General features: G+C 40.5%; 1 protein-coding gene across 1 annotated transcript; it reads left to right on the top strand.

Annotated features, from left to right (window-relative positions):
• The first annotated feature begins 11,232 nt into the window (after positions 1–11,232).
• LOC134351081 (peptidyl-prolyl cis-trans isomerase-like) lies at positions 11,233–20,510 on the top strand. The gene is made up of 6 exons (XM_063057130.1): positions 11,233–11,387; positions 12,047–12,077; positions 15,323–15,411; positions 17,291–17,387; positions 17,945–18,020; positions 20,104–20,510. The coding sequence occupies exons 1-6, from the start codon at positions 11,319–11,321 to the stop codon at positions 20,234–20,236; spliced, it is 495 nt and encodes a 164-aa protein (XP_062913200.1). The 5' UTR covers positions 11,233–11,318; the 3' UTR covers positions 20,237–20,510.
• Positions 20,511–20,713: the final 203 nt, after the last annotated feature.

Below are 20,713 nucleotides of genomic sequence, written 5' to 3'. Positions count from 1 at the left end.
AAAGATCTCCACCTTCCAGATCATGCCATCTTTTTGCAGTTACCACTGGGTAAGAGGTACAGAGGCATGAATTTATACACCATCCAGTTCAAGAACAGCTACTTCTCTTCAGCTGTTCGGTCCTTGAACCAACTGGCAAAACCCTAACCACTACAGTTTAGCAAACCATAATCACTTTGCAGTAAAATGGATTTTTTTTGTCCCGATTGTGTTCTTTCTTATAACAATGTTTAATTTATGGATTTCTTATGCTCTTATGTTATGCTAGTGTCTGTGAGGCTTCTGCAAGTTTTTCTTTGCACCTGTGTGACTTTAAGACTCAACCCATGATCAATTCAACATCAAAGAATATTTGCTTGATTCGTAGTATTAACTAGCAGCAATATCCACTAGAATTACAGAAGAGAACTTTATGCTCATATCATAAGCAGTAGCTGTGTTTAAGTACAGCCACAATACAAGTTTGGTTGTCTTTGAGAGACATTCATATCAAAATGGTGGTAGAGTCCCATACTATTATTGCCATTCATAAACAAGATTTGGTGCTGACCTACCAGCTGTCAGGCAATCTTGTTCTTCTCTTCCTTGATTGTTCCTCAGGATAAGGACGACTTGTTTTTCATGCTAGTTTTCTGGATACTGATGTTACTGTTGAGACCAATGTGGTAGTTGCAAACTCTTCCACAAATGGAGCACAAGATGGTCAATGTTGCAAATAAAAACCTCTTAGATGATTTTGACAGTAATTATTCACAAAATATTTCCCAAGATCTCAAAGATATAAATAAAGTGCAAACACCAAGTGACAGCATTATTCTCTGTAACCTACTTTCAAAAATCTAGCAGCATGCCTACACATTGCTCAATCCCCACACATTTTGGCATGAATGAGATGTCATTTTTAACCACATTCAACACACCTTGCTATTTTCCCCTCACAAGTGCTAGAAGTGCATACCACTTGTATCTCATTTCTTCCAATACAGGATGCATGAGCTTTTTCTAATGTATTCATGAATCATAGTGCTGAAAACAACAGTATTACTTATTTCCCATCCCTAGTTATCACGAGAAGCTTTCACTGTGGTTGTTTTGGATGAACAATATCATTAGGAGCAGGAGCAGGAGCAGGCCATTCCATAGCCCCTCCAGAAGGCTCTGATATGTAATAAGATTATGTTGTTCCTTTTCACATATTGGGTGGCATTTTTACCATTTGTCTGTCTTTTTACAAGGCCAAGTTACTAGCTTGATGCTCAATCCAGAACAGATGGAAAACGTGCAAGGAGCCAGCCAGATCTGAACCCGGCACCATTCGCCTTGAAGTCTCGAGCTGATGCCACTACACCACCTGCCAGCAATAAGATTATGGTTGGAGTAAAATTATTAAAGGTGTACAGAATTTAGATGAATTTTGATACAATGCAAAATCTCCACATCATCCAGAAATCTCTGTCTCAGAGGCAGATGTCCGAATGTCCTTCAAGAGGATGAACCCTCACAAGGCATCAGACCTGACAGTGTACTTGACCAGGTACTAAAATCCTGTGCTGATCTGCTAGATGGAGTATTTAAAGACATCTTAAACCTCTCATTACTGTGAGATTCCCTCTTGCTTCAAAAAGACAACAATCATTCCGATTCCCAAGATCATCATGGTGAGCTGCTTCAATGACTATTGCCCAGAAGCACTGACATCTGCCATGCATTAGAGCTTTGAGAAGTTGTTATGGCTAAAATTAACTCCTGCCTGAGCAAAGATCTGGACCACCCCACTCCAGTTTTAAACCTAAACAGCCATAAGATATACTTTAAGCTACTGCTTATCATTTACAGTTCTGGATTCAAAACCATCATTTCCTGAATACTGATAACCAAGCTTCAAAAGCTGGGCTTTTGTACCTTACTCTGCACTGGATCCTCACCTTGCTTATCAGGAGATCATAGTCAATGTGGATAGGTAATAATAGCTCTTCCTCACAGACTATCAACACAGGTGAATCTCAATGATGCATATCATTTGCAGGGAGCTATGGACTTAGCACATCAAATCCATTGAGGGTCCTGCCATTAACAATGCACTGTCTCTTTACAGTTGATCTCCCAAAAGGCAACACTTCACATTTGGCTGGATTAAATTCTATCGGTCATTTCTTCACTCATACCTGTAACTTGTGTATATCTCATTGTATTCTTTGCCGGTCTTCATTTCATCACTCTCTATCAACGTCAATCTTCGTATCATCTGCAAACTTATCCATTTATGTTTTCATCCAAGTCATTTATATCACAAATAGTAAAGATCCCAGTAAGGATCCCTGCGGAGCAATGCTCATCACAGACCTCCAGGCAGGAGTTGTCCCATTGACACTACCATTTTATGGGCAAGTCAATTCTGAAACTATATAGCCAATTCACTGTGGATTCCATGCATCTTAATCTCTGAATAAGCCTCCCATGAGGGAGTTTGTCAAATGCCTTACTAAAATCCATGTAGACAATACTTGTAGCTCTACCTTCATTTCACCAATAACCTCATCATCTTCTCAAAAAACTCAAAGTTAGTAAGACACAACTTCCCTGCACAAACCATATTGACTGTCCTACCTAGGCCATGGATTTCCAAAAACTTATAAACCCTATCCCTAAGAACACTCTCTAGTAATTTCCCTACCACTGACGTGAGACTATCCCTATTTCCCTTCTTACATAACGGAACATTAGGTACTTGTCAATCCCCTGGAACTTGCCTATGGCTACAGAGGACACAAAGATATTGGTCAAGGTCCAGCAGTCTCATCTCTTGCCTCTCTCAGTAATCTGGGGTATATCCCATCAGACTATCAGCCTTAATGTTCTTCTACGGACCCAACACTACCTCTTTCTTTTATCTTGAAATGCCCTAGCAAATTAGCACGCTTCACACTGATCTCTCTATTCTCCATGTCCTTCTCCTTGGATGAATCTTGATACAAGGTATTAATTTTAGCAAGTCACCCACATCCTCCATCTCCAAGCACGTTCCCTCCTTTATCCTTGAGTGGTCCTATCCACTCCCTAGTTATGCTCTTGCCCCTGATACATGTATAGAATGTCTTGGGATTTTCTTTAATCTTACTTTTCACATCCTCTCCTGGATTTCTTACTTCCCTTCTTCGGTTATTTACTGGCTTCTTTATAATACTCAAGGGCTTTGTTTGATTTTAGCTTCCTAAACCTTACGTGTTTCCTTTTTATTCTTGACTAAAATCACTAACTCTCTCAAAACCCAACATTCCCTTACCTTGCCATCTTTGTCCTTCCTTTTTACTGGAACATACTGTACCTGTCCTGTACCCTGTACAGTTATTCTTTAAACAAACTCCGTAAATCTGATGTGGACTTGCCCAGAAGCTAGCTGTTCCCAATTAATTCATCTTCATCCCTGCCTAATAATTCTTGTAATTTTCCCAGCTCTAATTTAATAGTGTCCATAAAGTCAATATTTATCCTTATCTATAGTTAACTTAAAACTTAAGAGTTATGATTGTGGTTCCCCAATTATTTTGCTATTTGTTTGTTTGTTTGAAGATACAGCGTAGGAAAAGCCCTTCCAGCCCAATGAACCGTGCCACTCAGCAACCCACCTACTTAATCCATCTAGCCTAATCACCGAAAATTTACAATGGCCATTAACCTAGTAATTGGTATATCTTTGGACTGTGGGAAGAAATCCACATGCTCATGGGGAGGATGTACAAACTTCTTATAGAGGATGCCAGCATTGAACTCTGAAACCCCAAGCTGCAGTAGTGTCCCACTAACCGTTATGGCCACAACATCATAGTTCCAAAGTTTAAAATAATTCTGTTTATTTTATTTTATTTTTATTTGGATAAGGTATTTGCAAGTATTACACAAACTTTTTTACATATAAAACCTTTTCCATTTTTTATATGTATAAATCTATATATATTTATACATGCACAAGTACATGTTCATGTTTGCTCCGACCCGCAGACATACTTATCCAATCCCTGTGTACTTATTTACTTCATTTTATTATTTTTTTCCCAAATCTTTTTCTTTATTTGTTTTAATTCCACATTTTCCAGAAATAAAATAGTGAACATTCGAACCAAGGGAGCTTACATTAACACTATTACTATGTTGATGAGGAAAGCAGTATGAACCTTTAGGAGAGTCATCTAAAGTCTGCTTGCACTGAGGTTATAAATTCAATGCATTTATTCCAAATTTGATAAAGTTTTTCTTTTTGAATTCTCAGAGAGTAAGTCATCTTCTCCATCTAAAAAATTTCCAAAATAATTTCATGCCAATCTTCTAATGTAGGTGATGTTAGATTTAGCCATTTTCTGGCGATTGATTTCTTACTTGCTGCTAAAAGGGCCTGCACCAGCTTTATACCTTTCTTCTGTTCCAAAAACAATACATGTCCCAAATACAGAGTATCTAAGTTCAGAGGTATCTGAGTCTTAAATATCTTAACTAATGTTCTGTGAATACCTTTCCAATATAAACTTAATTTACGGCAATCCCAAAACATATGGAAATAATTTGCCTCCTTGCACCTTCTCCAACATGTCACATTTGTGTCTTTATATTTTTCCTGGTATGGGGTTTTGAAGTATCTTATGATATTTTTCCAGCAATGTTCTCTCCAAACTAAAGAGTTAGTTGAAGACCACTGAAAGCTGCATATTTTCCCCCAAGCCTCTGAAAATACCAACCCCGCTTCTTTTTCCTACTTCTCTTTAATATACAATGTGTTTTCATTTTTTGGCATGAGAAAGGGCATTATATAATTGAGAAATTGATTTACTTGGTATTGAGCTGTAAGCAGATTTCAGAATCTTGAAAAATTCTAATTCTACTGTTGACAAGTCTGTATATCTACAATTCTGGTTAAAGTAGTGTTGTACTTGAAGGTACCTAAAAAAATCATTGTGTTCTAGGCCATATTTATCCTGCAAGGATTGAAAACTTTGTAATGCATTTTTATGTGTGAATGAGAGGTAGGTTGTAAGACCTTTCTTTATCCATAGTTCAAATCTTTTATCTCCTCTGCTGGGAAGAAATTCGGTATCATAAGCACACCATCTGAAAAGTTTTAACATGTTGTAGATTCCACATGAGATAACCACTTTCTGCCATACTTTTAGTGTGAGATTTATCCAGCTGTTTTTAGTCTTTTCCAATTGGGCCATCAATCCTTTGTCCGCAATTGAGGCCTGTAGAGGAAAACTGTCAATCAATCCAAATTCTATTTCCTTCCATCTAGCCTTGTATTTCCCATTACATCAATATAAAAGAGGGGTATCCGTGAAGCATAAAAATAGTTTCTCAAGCAAGGAAGTGCCATACCTCCGCCTTCCTTTCCTAACTGTAAAGTGTTAAATCGGATTCTAGGTTTCTTTCCTTGGCAAATAAGGCAGGAAACAAAATTAATTCTTATCAATATACATATACTGTATGTCACTACATACAAACCTGAGATTCTATTTCCCACAGGCATACTCGGCAGATCTATAGAAAGTAACTATAACAGGATCAATGAAAGATCAACCAGAGTGCAGAAGGCAACAAACTGTGCAAATGTAAATAAATAAATAGCAATAAATAACAATAGCATGAGGTAAAGCGTCCTTAAAGTGAGATCATTGGCTGTGGGAACATCTCAATAGATGAGTGTGGTCATCCCCTTTTGTTCAAGAGTCTGATGGTCAAGGAGTAGTAACTGTTGTTGAACCTGGTGGTACAAGTCTTGAGGTTCTTATAGCTTCTACCTGATGGCAGCAGTGAGAAGAGAGCATGGCCTGGGTAGTGAGGATTTCCAAAGATGGATGCTGCCCTCCTACAGCATTTCATGTAGAAGCGCTCAATGGTTGTGAGGGCTTTGCCCATGATATACTTGGCCAAATCCACTTCCTTTTGTAGGACAAAGATCTATGTTCCAAACACGAGGAATTCTGCAGATGCTGGAAATTCAAGCAACACACATCAAAGTTGCTGGTGAACGCAGCAGGCCAAGCAGCATCTCTAGGAAGAGGTACAGTCGACGTTTCGGGCCGTGACCCTTCATCAGGACTAACTGAAGGAAGAGCTAGTAAGAGATTTGAAAGTGGCTCTTCCCTTAGTTGTCCTGACGAAGGGTCTCGGCCCGAAACGTCGACTGTACCTCTTCCTAGAGATGCTGCCTGGCCTGCTGCATTCACCAGCAACTTTGATGTGTGTTGCATCTATGTTTCAAGTTCATCACCCTTATCGATAATACTCATAGAGAAGTACGGCACAGAAACAGGCCCTTCGGCCCATCTAGTCCATGCTGAAACCATTTATACTGCCAACTCCCATCGAGCCGTACTGAGACCATAGCCCTCCATATCCCTACTATCCATGTACCTATCCAAATTTCTCTTAAACATTGAAATTAAGCAAGTATGCACCATTTGTGCTGGCAGCTCATTCCACACTCTCACGACTCTAAGTGAAGAAGCTTTCCCCATGTTCCCCTTAAACTTCTCACCTTTCACCCTTAACCCACAACTTCTGGTTGTAGTCCCACCCAATCTCAGTGGAAAAAGCCTACTTGCATTTCTGATCCTGTCGATTCGCAACACTGCAGTCTTGGTGTTGCAGATGGTTCCCAGTGCCTCACAAAAATGTGGTTTTGAGTTGAAAAAGATGTTGTTCTTTAATCTACTTAAGACTTTGACCATATTGCACAATGGCATGTGTCTGCCATATGAGAATGGGCACAGAGGCAACCGGTTTTGGATAAATGCTTGACTAACTTCTGATTAATAAAAACTTGTGGACACCTTACTTCATTAATGTAGTGAAAGGTGAGTCAAATTTAAACAATTTAACTGTTCAAAAAGAAGGCTTTTTATGTCAGAACATATTTAAAATCTAGACTTGCTCAATACTTGAATAAGTTTTTTTCCACAGTTGTCAGACATTTAACACTTAAGTAATTTGATATCTATGGGGTAAGCCACAACAGTTGTTACTGAAATGGTTTAAGATGATTGTCATCAGCATACACCCATTCATTATCACACTCTGAAGAAAGAAACCGCCCTATTACATTACATGTGTTAATTTGGACTGCAAACAACAGTAAGTACAAATCCAAAAAGATATCCCAATGAATACTTGCCTGTGGTATAATTGATAGCTTCATCTCTTGCTAAAATTATGGCAACCACAATCTACTAAAATCAACAGTATTCAAGCCGATATAACCCAAGTGATGATCTCAAGACTCCGAAAATACAAAGAAAATGCATCAAGGTGGAGAAGGTGGTTTTTTCTGATACCTGCCTAAAATGATTAGACACTTGGATCCAAAGAAATTGGTAACTGTGAAGTGCTTCTGGTTACATAGTCATACCGGCAATAATCCAAACTTGCAACAGGTGATTCATTTTTAAAGCAAAGTCCAAAAGTAATTCATGCAGTTATTTAGTAAGGCTGGGCTAGAAACACATCGAAGAAACTGAATGCATCCAGCTCTAATCTGAGGCAAAGGAATGATCCAAGAAACAGACGTTCAAGGGACAGATACTGTAGTATCAGTTGTATTACACCCAATAAGTAATATATTGAACATATATTAACACAGATGTGTCCATGACAATGCAACAGAGCTAAAATAAAACATTACAAAGTAAGATATGCACTTCTCAAGTAAGAAACTATATTTATATCTAGTGGTTAGTGTTACACCTAATGCTATTACAGCACCACTGATCCTGGTTCAATTCCTACTGTTGTAGTAAAGAGTTTGTACACTTTCCCCATGACTGTATGAGTTTCCCCTGAGTGTTCTGGTTTCCACCCACATCCCAAAGACATACGGGTTAGTAAAATAATTGGTCACATGGGTGTAATTGAGTGGTGCAGTGCTGTATCTCTAAATGAAATTAAAACTGTACTCACCTTGAAAATTTGTGTTTTATTCCTGCCAGCCACATGATTAGCTAGCCTTACATCAATTACCATTGAGTGAATTTCCAAGGGAACTTACAAGTTGTACTTGCACGACCAAATAAATACAATAGTTCTGTCGTTAGCAGAGTGTAAAACATTAGCATTTGCATTGACAGAATTTGCAATTTTTGCTATCATACTGAGATTTAAATTCATGAACAGCTTCAGTCTGTTCGATTTTTCCTTTAGGGAATCTTGCAACTTCTGTGGTACTTGTGTAACCTTGCTAATACATTGAGACTGGAAACATTGATAATGCACCAAGTGCGGTCACTTTCCTCTCGAACTGAACCGCACTGTTTTATTGGAGGCTCAATTGATTTTCATTGCCGCTTTTAATTTTGTGTATCACAACACCAAGATCCCTACACCCTTCAGTACTAATTAGACATACTTTCTAACAGTTGTGTCTGCCTCACTTGCCTTAGTAAAATATATATCAGCTCAGAATTCATTAAAAATTACACAACCATTCTGTGGTTATTATGCCTTCCCCTTTTTATTACTGTCTCCTGTGTAACTGTACCACCATCCAGAAATTCTGAAATTGCAGTTCCTTTGCGTAAGTGTTGAACAGCAGAGTCCTAGCGTGTACTGTTGAAAATAGTCATGTCCACCACAGAGTCACAGAACAATACAGCATTGGATTACAGACCCTTCGGCCCAACAAGTCCATGACGACTTCCATAACCACACAGCTAGTCCCAATTTCCTGTGTTCAGCCCATATCCCCTTCCTTAAATTATACAAGACTCAATCACTTCCTCGGCCAACTTACTCCATGTACTCAACACCCCTTGCAAAAAGAAATTGGCCCTAATGTCCCTTTTAAATCTTTCCCCTCCCACCCTTAACCTGTACTTCGTAGCTTTGCAGTAAACCCTGAGGCAAAGACTGTTCACATTATCTATTGCTTTCATAATGTTAAACATTTCTGAAAGGATGCCCCTCATTCTCCTAGGTTCCAAGGAATTTGCCTGGTCAAACTCTCCCTATAACTTTGACCTTCTATTTCTGGTAACATCCTCGTAAGTCTTCCTACAGTGTAGCCACGTTTTTTACAGTATGACAACCAAACCTGTTCACAGTATTTCAAGCATGGTTTCAACCATAACTTATACAACTGTAACTCAATGCTCCAGCTCCAATACTCAGTGCCCTGACTGATGAAGCCAATGTGCTAAATGCCTTTTTCAGCACCCTACTTGTGACATCAATGAACTGTGCATTAGTCCTCTGAAGCCCTCCTGTTCCATTACACTCAGAGTGCCCCTTACCATTCACAGTACAAGACATTTGCTGGTCTGACCTTCCAAAATGCATCACTTCACACTTCCTGTGTTAAAATTCATTTGCCAATCAAGTTGGAATTTTTTTTCTCCCTAATAGATGTTTACTGTTCGGTAGCCAAGGCCATTTCTTCCATGAGCAAGAGAAAATCTGCGGATGCTGGAATCCAAGCAAATATCTGGAGGAACTCAGCAGGCCACACCCCATCTATAGAAAAGAGTATAGTTGATGTTTTGGGCCAACAGTAAGGGTCATGGCCCTGAAAATCGACTATACTCTTTTTCCATAGATGCTGCCTGGCCTCCTGAGTTCCTCCAGCATTTTCTGTGTTGCCAGTCCTTCCACTTGGGTCCACTTTCAATAACCTCAAGCAAAAATGTGCACTAACTTAATTAAGCTCCATCACCTTTACATCCATTTCTGTTACTTATTCAAGAAGTCTATTTAAGCTGGTCTAGCCTATTCTTTTTTTAAAAATTTATGCTGACAATTCTTTAATATATTTTCAATTTCTGTATTATGTTCATTCAATGTCTTTGACTAAAAATCCCATCATCTTTCCAATTGATTTATAGTTCCCAGTGCTTTACAGTCTTTGTATTTATAGAAATCATATTAGCCTTTTGCAAATCATCTGGCACTGATCCCTCCCTCTGCTGTCTTAAATACTTTTTATTAATACTTCATCTAGCACATTGACGTTTTTTTTATGCCGAACTACCATCTGGCCTGGGATATTCATCAGGTCTCAAAATTTCCTTCTTTTAAATGTTCTTCCACAATTATGGCCAGCACCGTGGTAGATTCTGAGGCTGACTAAATGCAATAGTTCTGCCATTATCTGCTAAGTTTATGATATGTAAAACACGCAGGACCCGCTCCTTCCCTGGTTTTCCATTTGTTCCTGTTTTAAAATGATTACCCTGAATTTGTTAAATGTTGTAAAGCGCAATTTTGCCGTACCCCTCTCGGCTGCGGCATTCTTTGCAATTTCTTCCTCCCCCCCAAAAAAAACCTTAAATACTTCGATTTGAAACGACATTTCGTAGGTTTGCACCCTGACTTCTTCGCAAACTGCAATAGAGTGAGTCTACAAAACGCAAGATTTAGATCATATCTGACGATTAAATTTTGGAGGACAACGATGTTGCTTGGTTTAGTGGAGCACATTACCAGCCGGCGCTGCTGTTTTAAAACTGCGATGAGGCACAGACAACCGAAGCGCGGCCAGACCACGGAGAACATTCTAGAACCCACCGAAGCGGCGGCGGCCGCCGCGCAGCCCCCGATGGCGCGCCTTTTCACATCGACAGAACTGCCGAAAATGAAACCATGCAAGCCTCGCTTATTTTAAAATAAACGACAAACGCGTCAATGAAGACAGTAGACCCGCCGAAAACTGGATAAATTATTTTAAAAATGGAATTTTAATATTAGGTCAGAGGTCCATTTTTTTCCCCAATCTTGGATCCCTTTATATATATGGCATTATCTATAAAGCATAACATACGTACGTACATTTAAATTTACTCGAAAAGGTTTGCTAATTTCTACGCACTTTGGGAATAGAAGTGCAAAGAAACGCTCACAAAAGCGCTGGTTGGTTGCTATCTCCCTGACTTTACCATTTTTTTTCACCACAGCAAAACAGTAGGATTAAACTAACAGGATTCTAACTGCGTATCGGTGCATTTATACATTTTTCATTGAAAAGGCGAGCATTTATTCAGGGCTGCGCTGCATCCTCAAATTCTAGTCTTCAGTCATGTTCATCGTTACTCGCCACCGAGCGGCGATTCAATCAGCGAAGAGCACCTGTCGTACCTACCGCACGTCTACTGGCTAATCTGCCTGTCCATCATAAGGTTGTCGGCAGGGGATTGCTTCACTGGGACGTCAATCAGGTTAGGGAGGCGGGCCAGGGAGAATGCTATAAAAGGAGAGCCGAGTGGGCCTTTGCGGAATTAACACTCCTAACAGCGTGCTCGAGCTAGGTCGGCGCTAAACGGTGAGAGGAGGGAAAAAACGAGAGAATGGGGAACCCTCGCGTCTTCTTCGACATTGGTTTTGATAAGCAGTCGGTGGGCCGCATCATATTCGAGGTAAGTGTTTAGTTTCTGGGGCTCCCGATGGCGGGGATGCGGTGCAGTATGGCCATGTGGTTTTGGGCCGGCCGCCTCCATTTTAGCCGCACCCCGTTAAACCAACCACGCGGTTACCGGAAGCGTTAAACCTCTTTCCCCCCACTCTGAGCATGGGTGGTTCAGATTAAATACCCTCCCGCATGTGCCCGAAGGTGGTGTTCGCTGTTTGCTCCCCTATCTGGGATGGCGATTTTGGGGGGGGGGTGGTCGAGGCCTGGGACACTTCCTCAGCGTCCCCCGTCCGCCGGCCACGTGTCGGGTGGCGTACCCTGCCACATCCTTCACTGCTCTTTTAATGTATAGATTGTGTTCTTTTCACTTGTAAATCGGTTACCAACCCGGTGTTGGCGATTGACGATCGGGCGTCCAGCGGTGCCCGCCATTTCATGGATGGGGTCCTCTTGCGAAAATGACCTGTGGCCGCCATGTCCGCTAACACGGCAAAAAAGAAGTCGGGCTTGGAATCGCCCCAGAGCAATCAATGCGAGCAAAGGTTTATCGGAATTCACCACCCCTCCCCCTTTGCCGAATAAAACCTCAACTCTGCGTTCATATTACTTAACAAGACTGTAAGTCTGAATGATGCTTAATTGCCTCTTTCTGTTTCTACCCTCTAGCTAAGGAGCGATGTTGTTCCAAAAACTGCAGGTGAGTTTGTTTCTTTTTAATTCCTTAAACGTGTTTAAGTATAACTTTAGTTACTTTATTTTTAATAGACTTGGAAGTGCAAATGATTACGTATGGCATCTGCATTTTGCTCGCAAGACCAGGATTTGCTGCTATTGCAACTGCTCCAGACATTCATCACGTTTGGAGGAAATCGGCACTTTTGTTCATTTCGGCATAAATGTGCTGTAATTTTAATTTGATACTTGGTCTGAAAAAGAATTGGCTTTTTATTTCAATTTGGTAGTTTGAATGGCAGGAAGGTACTGGACCTATCAGATATTGGTTTATTATTTTCACTCGTGCCGAAGTACAATGTAGAGGTTGTGCATACTATTCATACAGAACAAATCATTACACAGTGGGAGGTAAAGTGATAAGTGTAAAAGCTGTAGAGAGAGTGCTCCATTTAAAGGATAAAGTTCAAGACCATAACGAGGTAGGTTGTGGGGCAAGAGACATTCAACACATCTGTTCAATAATCTGTAGTACTGATTGTTGTTCAAATTTCCAAGTAAAATTAATTATCAGAGTATGTACATGTCACCATGTACGACCCTGAGAATTTTTCCTGCAGGCATACTCTGTAAATCTACAGAATAGTAACTATAAAACAGGATCAATGAAAGACCAAGCAGAGCATAGGAGACAACAAACTGCACAAGCAAATATAAAGAGTCCTTAAAGTGACATCATTGGTTATGGGAACATATCGATAGATAAGTGTCGTTACTCTCTTTTGTTCAAGAGCCTGGTGGTTGAGGAGTAGTAACTGTTCTTGAACCTGGTGGTGCAAGTCCTGAGCGTTTCATGGCAGCAGTGAGAAAAGAGCATAGCCTTGCTGCTTTCTTGAGTGCCATACAGGTTTCCCCTGCTATCTGAAGGTAGAGAGTTCCTATGAAACGGTTTGTAGGCCGGAATGTCGTAAAGCAAATAAGCAATTGTCATTTATTAATATGGGGAAAATTTTTGAGCTTTCCCAGACCCAAAAAAATAACCTACCAAATCATGTCAAATAACACAAAACTTAAAATAACAGTAACATATAGTAAAAGCAGGAATAATATGATAAATACACAGCCTATATAAAGTAGAAATACTTTTCTGCAACACTGTCTAAAGCCTGGTTTATACTTCTGCGTTAACTGGACACGGTAACCTATGCACGTGGCCTATGCATGTCTTGAGCATTTATACTTGTGCGTTGGTGTGTCTGCGTTGCTCTGCAATTCACGCTCGTCACGCATGCGTACTCACCTGCCCGCACAAGGCTTCATGGTCATGGTAGTCTCGGGGTAAACAAGACGCGAGCGTCTTTTTTTTTGTGTGAAATGTGTCCTCCATAATTTCGGAGGTCTGTAAAGCTTTATGGAAAGCGTTGCAGCCAGAGTTCCTTCCCTGCCCTTCAGTCACCCAAGGGGAAGCTATTGCAGCGTAGGATGACATGCGATGCTACCAAGCGGACCAATCACAGTTGCGTTCTGCGTTGCTGCGATGCGGGGTTACATTTTGGGAGAGGTGCGCGTCGGCTTTGCGGCGAAGCAGACCTTACGGCGATGCGTTGGCACAGAAGTATAAACCAGGCTTAACACAGCAAAAATCTCGTGGAAGTGCTCTCGGCAGAAACACTCTCCAGCAACCTTTAAGCTATGAAGCTGCCAAATCATACCAAATAACACACAAAAATACACAGCCTATATAAAGTAGAAATAATGTATGTACAGTGTGGTTTCACTTGCTGGAATTACTAAGACTCCACAATAAATTGCAGTTTTGTCACAGTTAAACACTTGTACAAATAACCACCTGATGCAATCAGCAATTGCCTCTGATCTGGGCTGATATTTATGTGCTGGGTGGCACCTAATTAATTAGACAATAGGTGCAGGAGTAGGCCATTTGGCCCTTCGAGCCGGCACCGCCATTTACTGTGATTATGGCTGATCATCCACAATCAGTACCCTGTTCCGGCCTCTCCCCATATCTGCTATCATTAAGAGCTCTATCTAACTTAGCTTGTTTATTTCGGCTTTTTTCTTAAAGATGTGCTGGGTGCGTCCCGACTACCACTGCATTCTTCGTGGCAATGTACTGGTCCATGGTCCGGAGGTTGGGGACCACTGCTTAAAACTAGGAAGATGCCCTCGCCTCAAAGCGATCAAACCACTCATGACTATCTTTAAATTCCACTTTCATCACCATCCAGTGCTTTCTGTTTCTGCTTATTAAAAAGACTTGACTGATTTCTCCTCAAGTTTCCATTAAGAAAACTTAACGGAACACCATACTTTGTTCACCCATCAATCCACTCAAGCAATAGACTTGCCATTTTATCCATTATTGGATGCTGACTAAGAGAGACCACTTGGCTACGAGCAGAACCAACAGTAACTAATGGACAGCATTCAAAATTCTTTCTCTCTGCGTATAAATAGTGCGAATGGTGGACGCAGGCAAATTCAACATGTGGACAATGTCCTTATTTTGTTCACCATGATGGAAATGCTTAATTAGTCTAGTTTTACACTGAGTGTAACATCCTTACAAGCTCTTTTAGGCTTTTCCGATACCTTAGGACTCATCTTGCTAACGGATGCACAAAATAAATCGAGATAAAGCATGAGTTTAAGCAATGGTGGCTGGAATGCAGTTCCAGGGGAGGAGCTTGGCTGTTCGGGTGCGCGCTGCCTTTTTTTGTAATGGTGAAAATACCTTCCGTTAGTGAAAATAGGTAACTAATGTAGGTCTTTCATTACAGCGAGGTGTCGTAAAGCGAACGTTCGAAAAACGGGTGACACCTGTATATGCTTTCAGGCTTAATGGGGGAGGCGAGAACAGAATGTCTGGGTGGGATTATGTTGGCTGCTTTACTGGGGCAGTAAAAAGTACAGACAGAATCCATGCAGGGGAGGCTGGTTCCTGCGACATGCTGAGCTATATCCACAACTCTGCAGTTTTGTCATGTACAGAGCAGTTGCAATACCAGAGCTGTAATGCATCCAGATAGAATGGTGCTTCAATAAAAATTGGTAGGTTTGAAGGGGCTCCATTCTTCTGAATGGAGCAGGTTGGGTATGGCTGATAAAAGATTTGCATTATGGTACTATACAATCTACAAATTATTTTTTGTTTGGAGTAGGATGTATGCTTGGGTACATTAGAAGTTAAGGTTATCTTGCCCATGAGTCTGAGTGTAAATTTACTCAATCTGTTACTGTCTTCAATAGAGAACTTCCGTGTGCTTTGTACCAAACCAGAGGGTGAGGGGTTTAAGGGATCAGTTTTTCACCGAATAATTCCTAAATTTATGTGCCAAGTAAGTACACTCGTTTAACAATTGATGTTTCTATTTAGATTTTTTTTAACTATTCATGCATCTCATTTCCAAAGTAATGCACAGGAACCTATGATACTGACTTTTCTAGGAATATGACAAGGAGGTTGTATCTCCTTTGGGTGGATCCCTTATAATATTTTTAGGTGCTTAACATTTGGATATGAATGGTTTTGTTTAATATGCAGCTTAATCTCTAATGATGGAAGGTTGATTCATTTGAACGGGTGAAATTAAGTAATGGGGATAATTGACTCTTAACACACTACTTCATAGAAACAGGCTTGTGTTGAACTGTTCTGCCTAGTCCTGTTGACCACCATCTGGACCATATCCATCCCATCCAAACTTAAATGTTGCAGTTGAACATGCATTCACACTTCCACTGGCAGCTCATTGCACACACTCACTGAATGAATGAAGTTGTTCCTTGTCAGGTTCCCTTTCGCCTCTAGTCTGGCCCAAACTCAGTGGAAATTGTCTGCTTGCATTAAGTATATGTAGTATCCTCAGTTTTGTATATCTTTTATAGCACTCTTAATTTTGCACATATTGTGCCAACTAACTACAATCTTAATTCTTTAACAATTGAAAATTTTGAATAGGATGTCAGTACTACTGGAAGACAGAAAAGGTTGAATGATATCAGGAGTGAAGATTGCTTTTAATTATAAATTAAACATAATTCTGGAGATGGTCAGCACCATAAGACATAAGAGCAGAATTAGGCTGTTAAGTCTGCTCACCATTCAATCATGGTTGATCCTTCTTTAAATATCTCTTCCTCAACCCTGGCCTTCTCCCCGTAACCCTTGATGCCATGTCCAATCAACCTACCAATCTCTGCCTTAAATACACCTAATGGCCTGGCCTCCGCAGCTGCATGTGGGAACAAATTCACCACCCTTTTGCTAAATTTCTCTATCTGATTTGAAAGGGCGCCCCTCTATCATGAGGCTGTGCAGACTCTCTTGCCAGGGGAAACATCCTTTCCATATCTACTGTCTCGGCCTTTTATCATTCAGAAGGTTTCAGTAAGATCCCCCCCCTGAATCCTTCTGAATTCCAGTGAAGACAAACCTGCAGTCATCAAACGTTCTTTGTATGATAACCCTTTCATTTCTGGAATCGTCCTTGTGAACCTCTCCAATGCCAGCATGTCTTTTCTAAGATGAGGGGCCCAAAACTGTTTCTCAATACTGGAGGTGAGACCCTCACCAGTGCCTTATAAAGCCTCAGCATCATATCCTTCCTTGCTTTGCAATTCATTGGTAATTGGGTTTCATTCCTCTTTTGGGCAGCATCTGATGATGGAAGTAAACTTTAAAGATGTTACCTACACAATTTTTAAAAATCTGCAGATAAGGTACTGTCAGACTGAAAGTTCTGATGAAGGGTCTTGGCCTGAAACACCAACTGTGCATAGATGCTACCTGATTGAATTCCTCCAGTGTTTTGTGTGCTGGTCTAAAACACTACCTCGTGTGCCAAGATGCAGGCACTTGGGTGGCTTCCTGAGGAGTTGGGAGTGGTCAATGTGTAGTGGTATCCCAAACAGTTGTATTGGGGCCACCACTTGTGTACAGATCTTGGGATAATTGAAGCTTGAATGGAGAAAACGAGGATGTTAGTATTGGTGTGTACATTTAGCCGCCAGTGATTGAGAGGCCTTAAGGAAGGTATTAGCTGCAAAATTGTATTCTAGTTTGAAGGGAACTCATTTTAGATGAACTAAGTCAGATCAGATGGACACTGGTGCTGCTCTGGGATTCAGACAAGTGTTTTGAATGCTGGTTTATTTGCAAACTTGATGAAAGAAAATTTGTTCTCAGATTTGTAAGTCTGCTTTTGGTTTCTACAGGGTGGAGATTTCACAAAAGGCAATGGCACAGGTGGCAAATCCATCTATGGTAACAAATTTCCAGATGAGAACTTCATACTCAAACATGAAGGACCAGGTGAGTGAGACATTCTTTTGTCGTTTGTTCAAATTTTTTTAAAAACTTGATCTGTCTGATATTTTTACCTTGTTGCAGTTCTTCATTTGAATTTTGAAAAATAATTACCTGACTGGAGTAACTCCCTAACCTTCTAGTTAGGAGTACAGTTCAGGAGTGAATTTGGGAAGCTGCAGCAGTGGCATAATCCTTTAATAACTGAATGCAAAAAAAAAAGGAAAGTCTGGATTGGATTATCCAACAAATGCTCATTTCTAATTGCTAGTACTAGTAGTTGTGTGGTACTAGTTGACTGGTGCTTCTAGTTGAATAGGGTGTGTGTGGTTTTTTTGGGTGAGGAGAAGTTGTTGCTGAAGTGAAAGGGATTCAGGTTGTTAGGGTTTTGTCCCTGTGAATAGTTCATGCCAGAAGTACAGTTCCTAGGTGGCAAATCCATATTGACTGTCTCTTGAGTTACTCATTAATTTGTATAGGCAGGTCAGGTATCCATATACTGGGGTGAATCTATACTTTTTTTTTCCATGGCTCTGCATTTTTAACTGATGTTTTTTTTTCAGGAACACTGTCAATGGCAAATGCTGGGCCCAATACAAATGGATCACAATTTTTTATCTGTACTGCCAAAACTAGTTGGTAAGTTTCTTCTCTGCTCTAAGGCAGGATTCCCTGCTGTAGAGTTCCCAGGGGATTTGTGCAGTACTGTTGTATAGGATGTGGATTGTTTGAAATTGATTACCTTTCAGTGGTGAGTGTATACTTAAGGGTTTAAGATATCAAATATGAGCACCAGTAATACAATAAGACTATAATGACCTACAGTACTGTGCAAAAGTCCTAGGCATCTAGATTTTTTTTATATATGGTTGCAGATGTTATGACCTGCACAGAGCCCTGGTCTTAACAGTGAGGCTATCTGAGATTACCTGGAGAGAGAAAAGCAAGCAAGATAGCCAAAGTCTACAGAACAACTGTGGCAAGTTCTGTAAGATGCTTGGAAAGACCTACCAACCAATGATTCTCTCCACTGCCTCCCCTCCAAAAAACTGCACAACAGTATACCTAAGGGAATTGTTGGCAGTTCTTAAAGCAAAGGGTGGTCATGCCAGGTTTTGATTTAGTGTGGTTTTTTTGCTACTTTTTATTAGTAACTTAAAATTATTTTTGTAAGTATCTTAACGTTTTTTACATGTGCCCAGTACTGTAGGTGCAGAATTAGGCCATTCAGTCCATTGACTGATGTAGCACTTGATCATGGCTGATTTAATTTCCCTCTACTCCATCCTCCTGCTTTCTCCCCCTTGCCTTTGATACTTTTGCCAATCAAGAACCTATTACCATTTGCTTTAGATATAGTCATAGTCGTACTTTATTGACCCCGGGGGAAATTGGTTTTCGTTACAGTTGCACCATAAATAATAGTAATAGAACCATAAATAGTTAAATAGTAATATGTAAATTAGCTAGTAAATTATGAAATAAGTCCAGGACCAGCCTATTGGCTCAGGGTGTCTGACCCTCCAAGGGAGGAGTTGTAAAGTTTGATGGCCACAGGCAGGAATGACTTCCTATGACGCTCTGTGTTGCATCTCGGTGGAATGAGTCTCTGGCTGAATGTACTCCTGTGCCCACCCAGTACATTATGTAGTGGATGGGAGACATTGACCAAGATGGCATGCAACTTGGACAGCATCCTCTTTTCAGACACCACCGTCAGAGAGTCCAGTTCCATCCCCACAACATCACTGGCCTTACGAATGAGTTTGTTGATTCTGTTGGTGTCTGCTACCCTCAGCCTGCTGCCCCAGCACACAACAGCAAACATGATAGCACTGGCCACCGCAGACTCCTAGAACATCCTCAGCATCGTCTGGCAGATGTTAAAGGACCTCAGTCTCCTCAGGAAATAGAGACGGCTCTGACCCTTCTTGTAGACAGCCTCAATGTTCTTTGCCCAGTCCAGTTTATTGTCAGTTCGTATCCCCAGGTATTTGTAATCCTCCACCATGTCCACACTGACCTCCTGGATGGAAACGGGGGTCACCGGTACCTTAGCTCTCCTCACGTCTACCACCAGCTCAGGTACACCCAGTAACTTGACTTCCACTGCAGTCGATGACAATGAATTTTCACAAATTATCACCCCTCAGACTCTACTTCCTCCATCTCTGTTCAGAATACATCCTTGTATTCTGAGGCAGTGCCCTCTGGGCCCTGGTTTTCCCCACTAGTGTAGTTTATCTTTACCCTTTTCCCTACCTGGATATGTATTGAAGCTTGTTGAATGTGAGCCATGATCTGATCTTTTCAAGCAAAGGTTGTAGATAAAGTCTCTGCACTTTATCTGACTCTACTTTTCAACAGACCACTCCTCTAATTTTTCTCCATGTGGTTTACAGCAGGGATTCCCAGTCTTTTATGCCTTGAAGTATTGCCATTAATCAAGGCTTCCATAGCATGAAGTGACTAATAAGCTTAACTGAATACTGTAACTGGTATTCATTGATAATTATGTAAGCAACTGGTTTGGTTATTTCAATTCATTTCAAAGGAATATTTAAAATGGGAATGGTGACTAGCTTTCCTGAGACACAAGTCTACTTCTGTTGCTTTTTGAGAATAAGTATTTGGTTAACCTGAATAATTAAACTTTAGTTGATGTGATTCTTTCATGTATTTTTGTGTGTTAACTTGACCTTTAATCTGTCTGTTTTTTCAGGTTGGATGGGAAGCATGTTGTGTTTGGCCGTGTGGTAGAAGGCTATGATGTTGTACAACAAATGGAATCAAAGGGATCTCAGAGTGGAAAGACAAGTGTTACTGTTCGCATTATTGACTGTGGAATGGTGTGATGAGAACATTCCTATGGTGGCTGCTCAGTCTTTTTTCCATTGGTACATTGCTATGAAGGTGGCAAAATCCAAATCTCAAGTTGATTTGTGTAATTGTACATTTCCAAGTTACCTGAGGCTTTTGCCCAGGTTGGAGCGTAAACCATCAATTTTCCGTGATCTGTGGCAGTGCTTAGCCTTTAACTTTTTCATGAGGTTTAATGGAACTATTTGTTTATTTTAGCCTTGTACTAAAACACTTCATTCAAATAAAAATGTACATTTGCTCACCAAACCTGCTTCTTAAAAGTTCCTCTGTCTCAAAAGCTGAAGTCCCACCTATCTGCATCTGGATCATGGGCCTCCATACCTCTTATCCATGTACCTATCTAAACTTAAAATTGACCTTGCAGCTATCACTTCTGGCAGCTTATTTCACACTTGCACCACACAGAAGTTCTCCTTAAATGTATTCTAATTCTACACTCCCAACCAGTG

This window comes from Mobula hypostoma, chromosome 8 (genome assembly GCF_963921235.1).
Source record: "Mobula hypostoma chromosome 8, sMobHyp1.1, whole genome shotgun sequence".
In the NCBI taxonomy this organism is placed as follows: Eukaryota; Metazoa; Chordata; class Chondrichthyes; order Myliobatiformes; family Myliobatidae; genus Mobula; species Mobula hypostoma.
Note: the sequence above shows the minus strand (reverse complement) of the source record. Positions and strands in the feature narration are given on the sequence as shown.

Coding starts and splice junctions, on each gene's coding strand:
- LOC134351081 (XM_063057130.1), top strand. CDS start 11,319: ATGGGGAACCCTCGCGTCTTCTTCGACATTGGTTTTGATAAGCAGTCG. Junction 15,412..17,290: donor TTCCTAAATTTATGTGCCAA/GTAAGTACACTC, acceptor TGGTTTCTACAG/GGTGGAGATTTCACAAAAGG. Junction 18,021..20,103: donor TGTACTGCCAAAACTAGTTG/GTAAGTTTCTTC, acceptor CTGTTTTTTCAG/GTTGGATGGGAAGCATGTTG.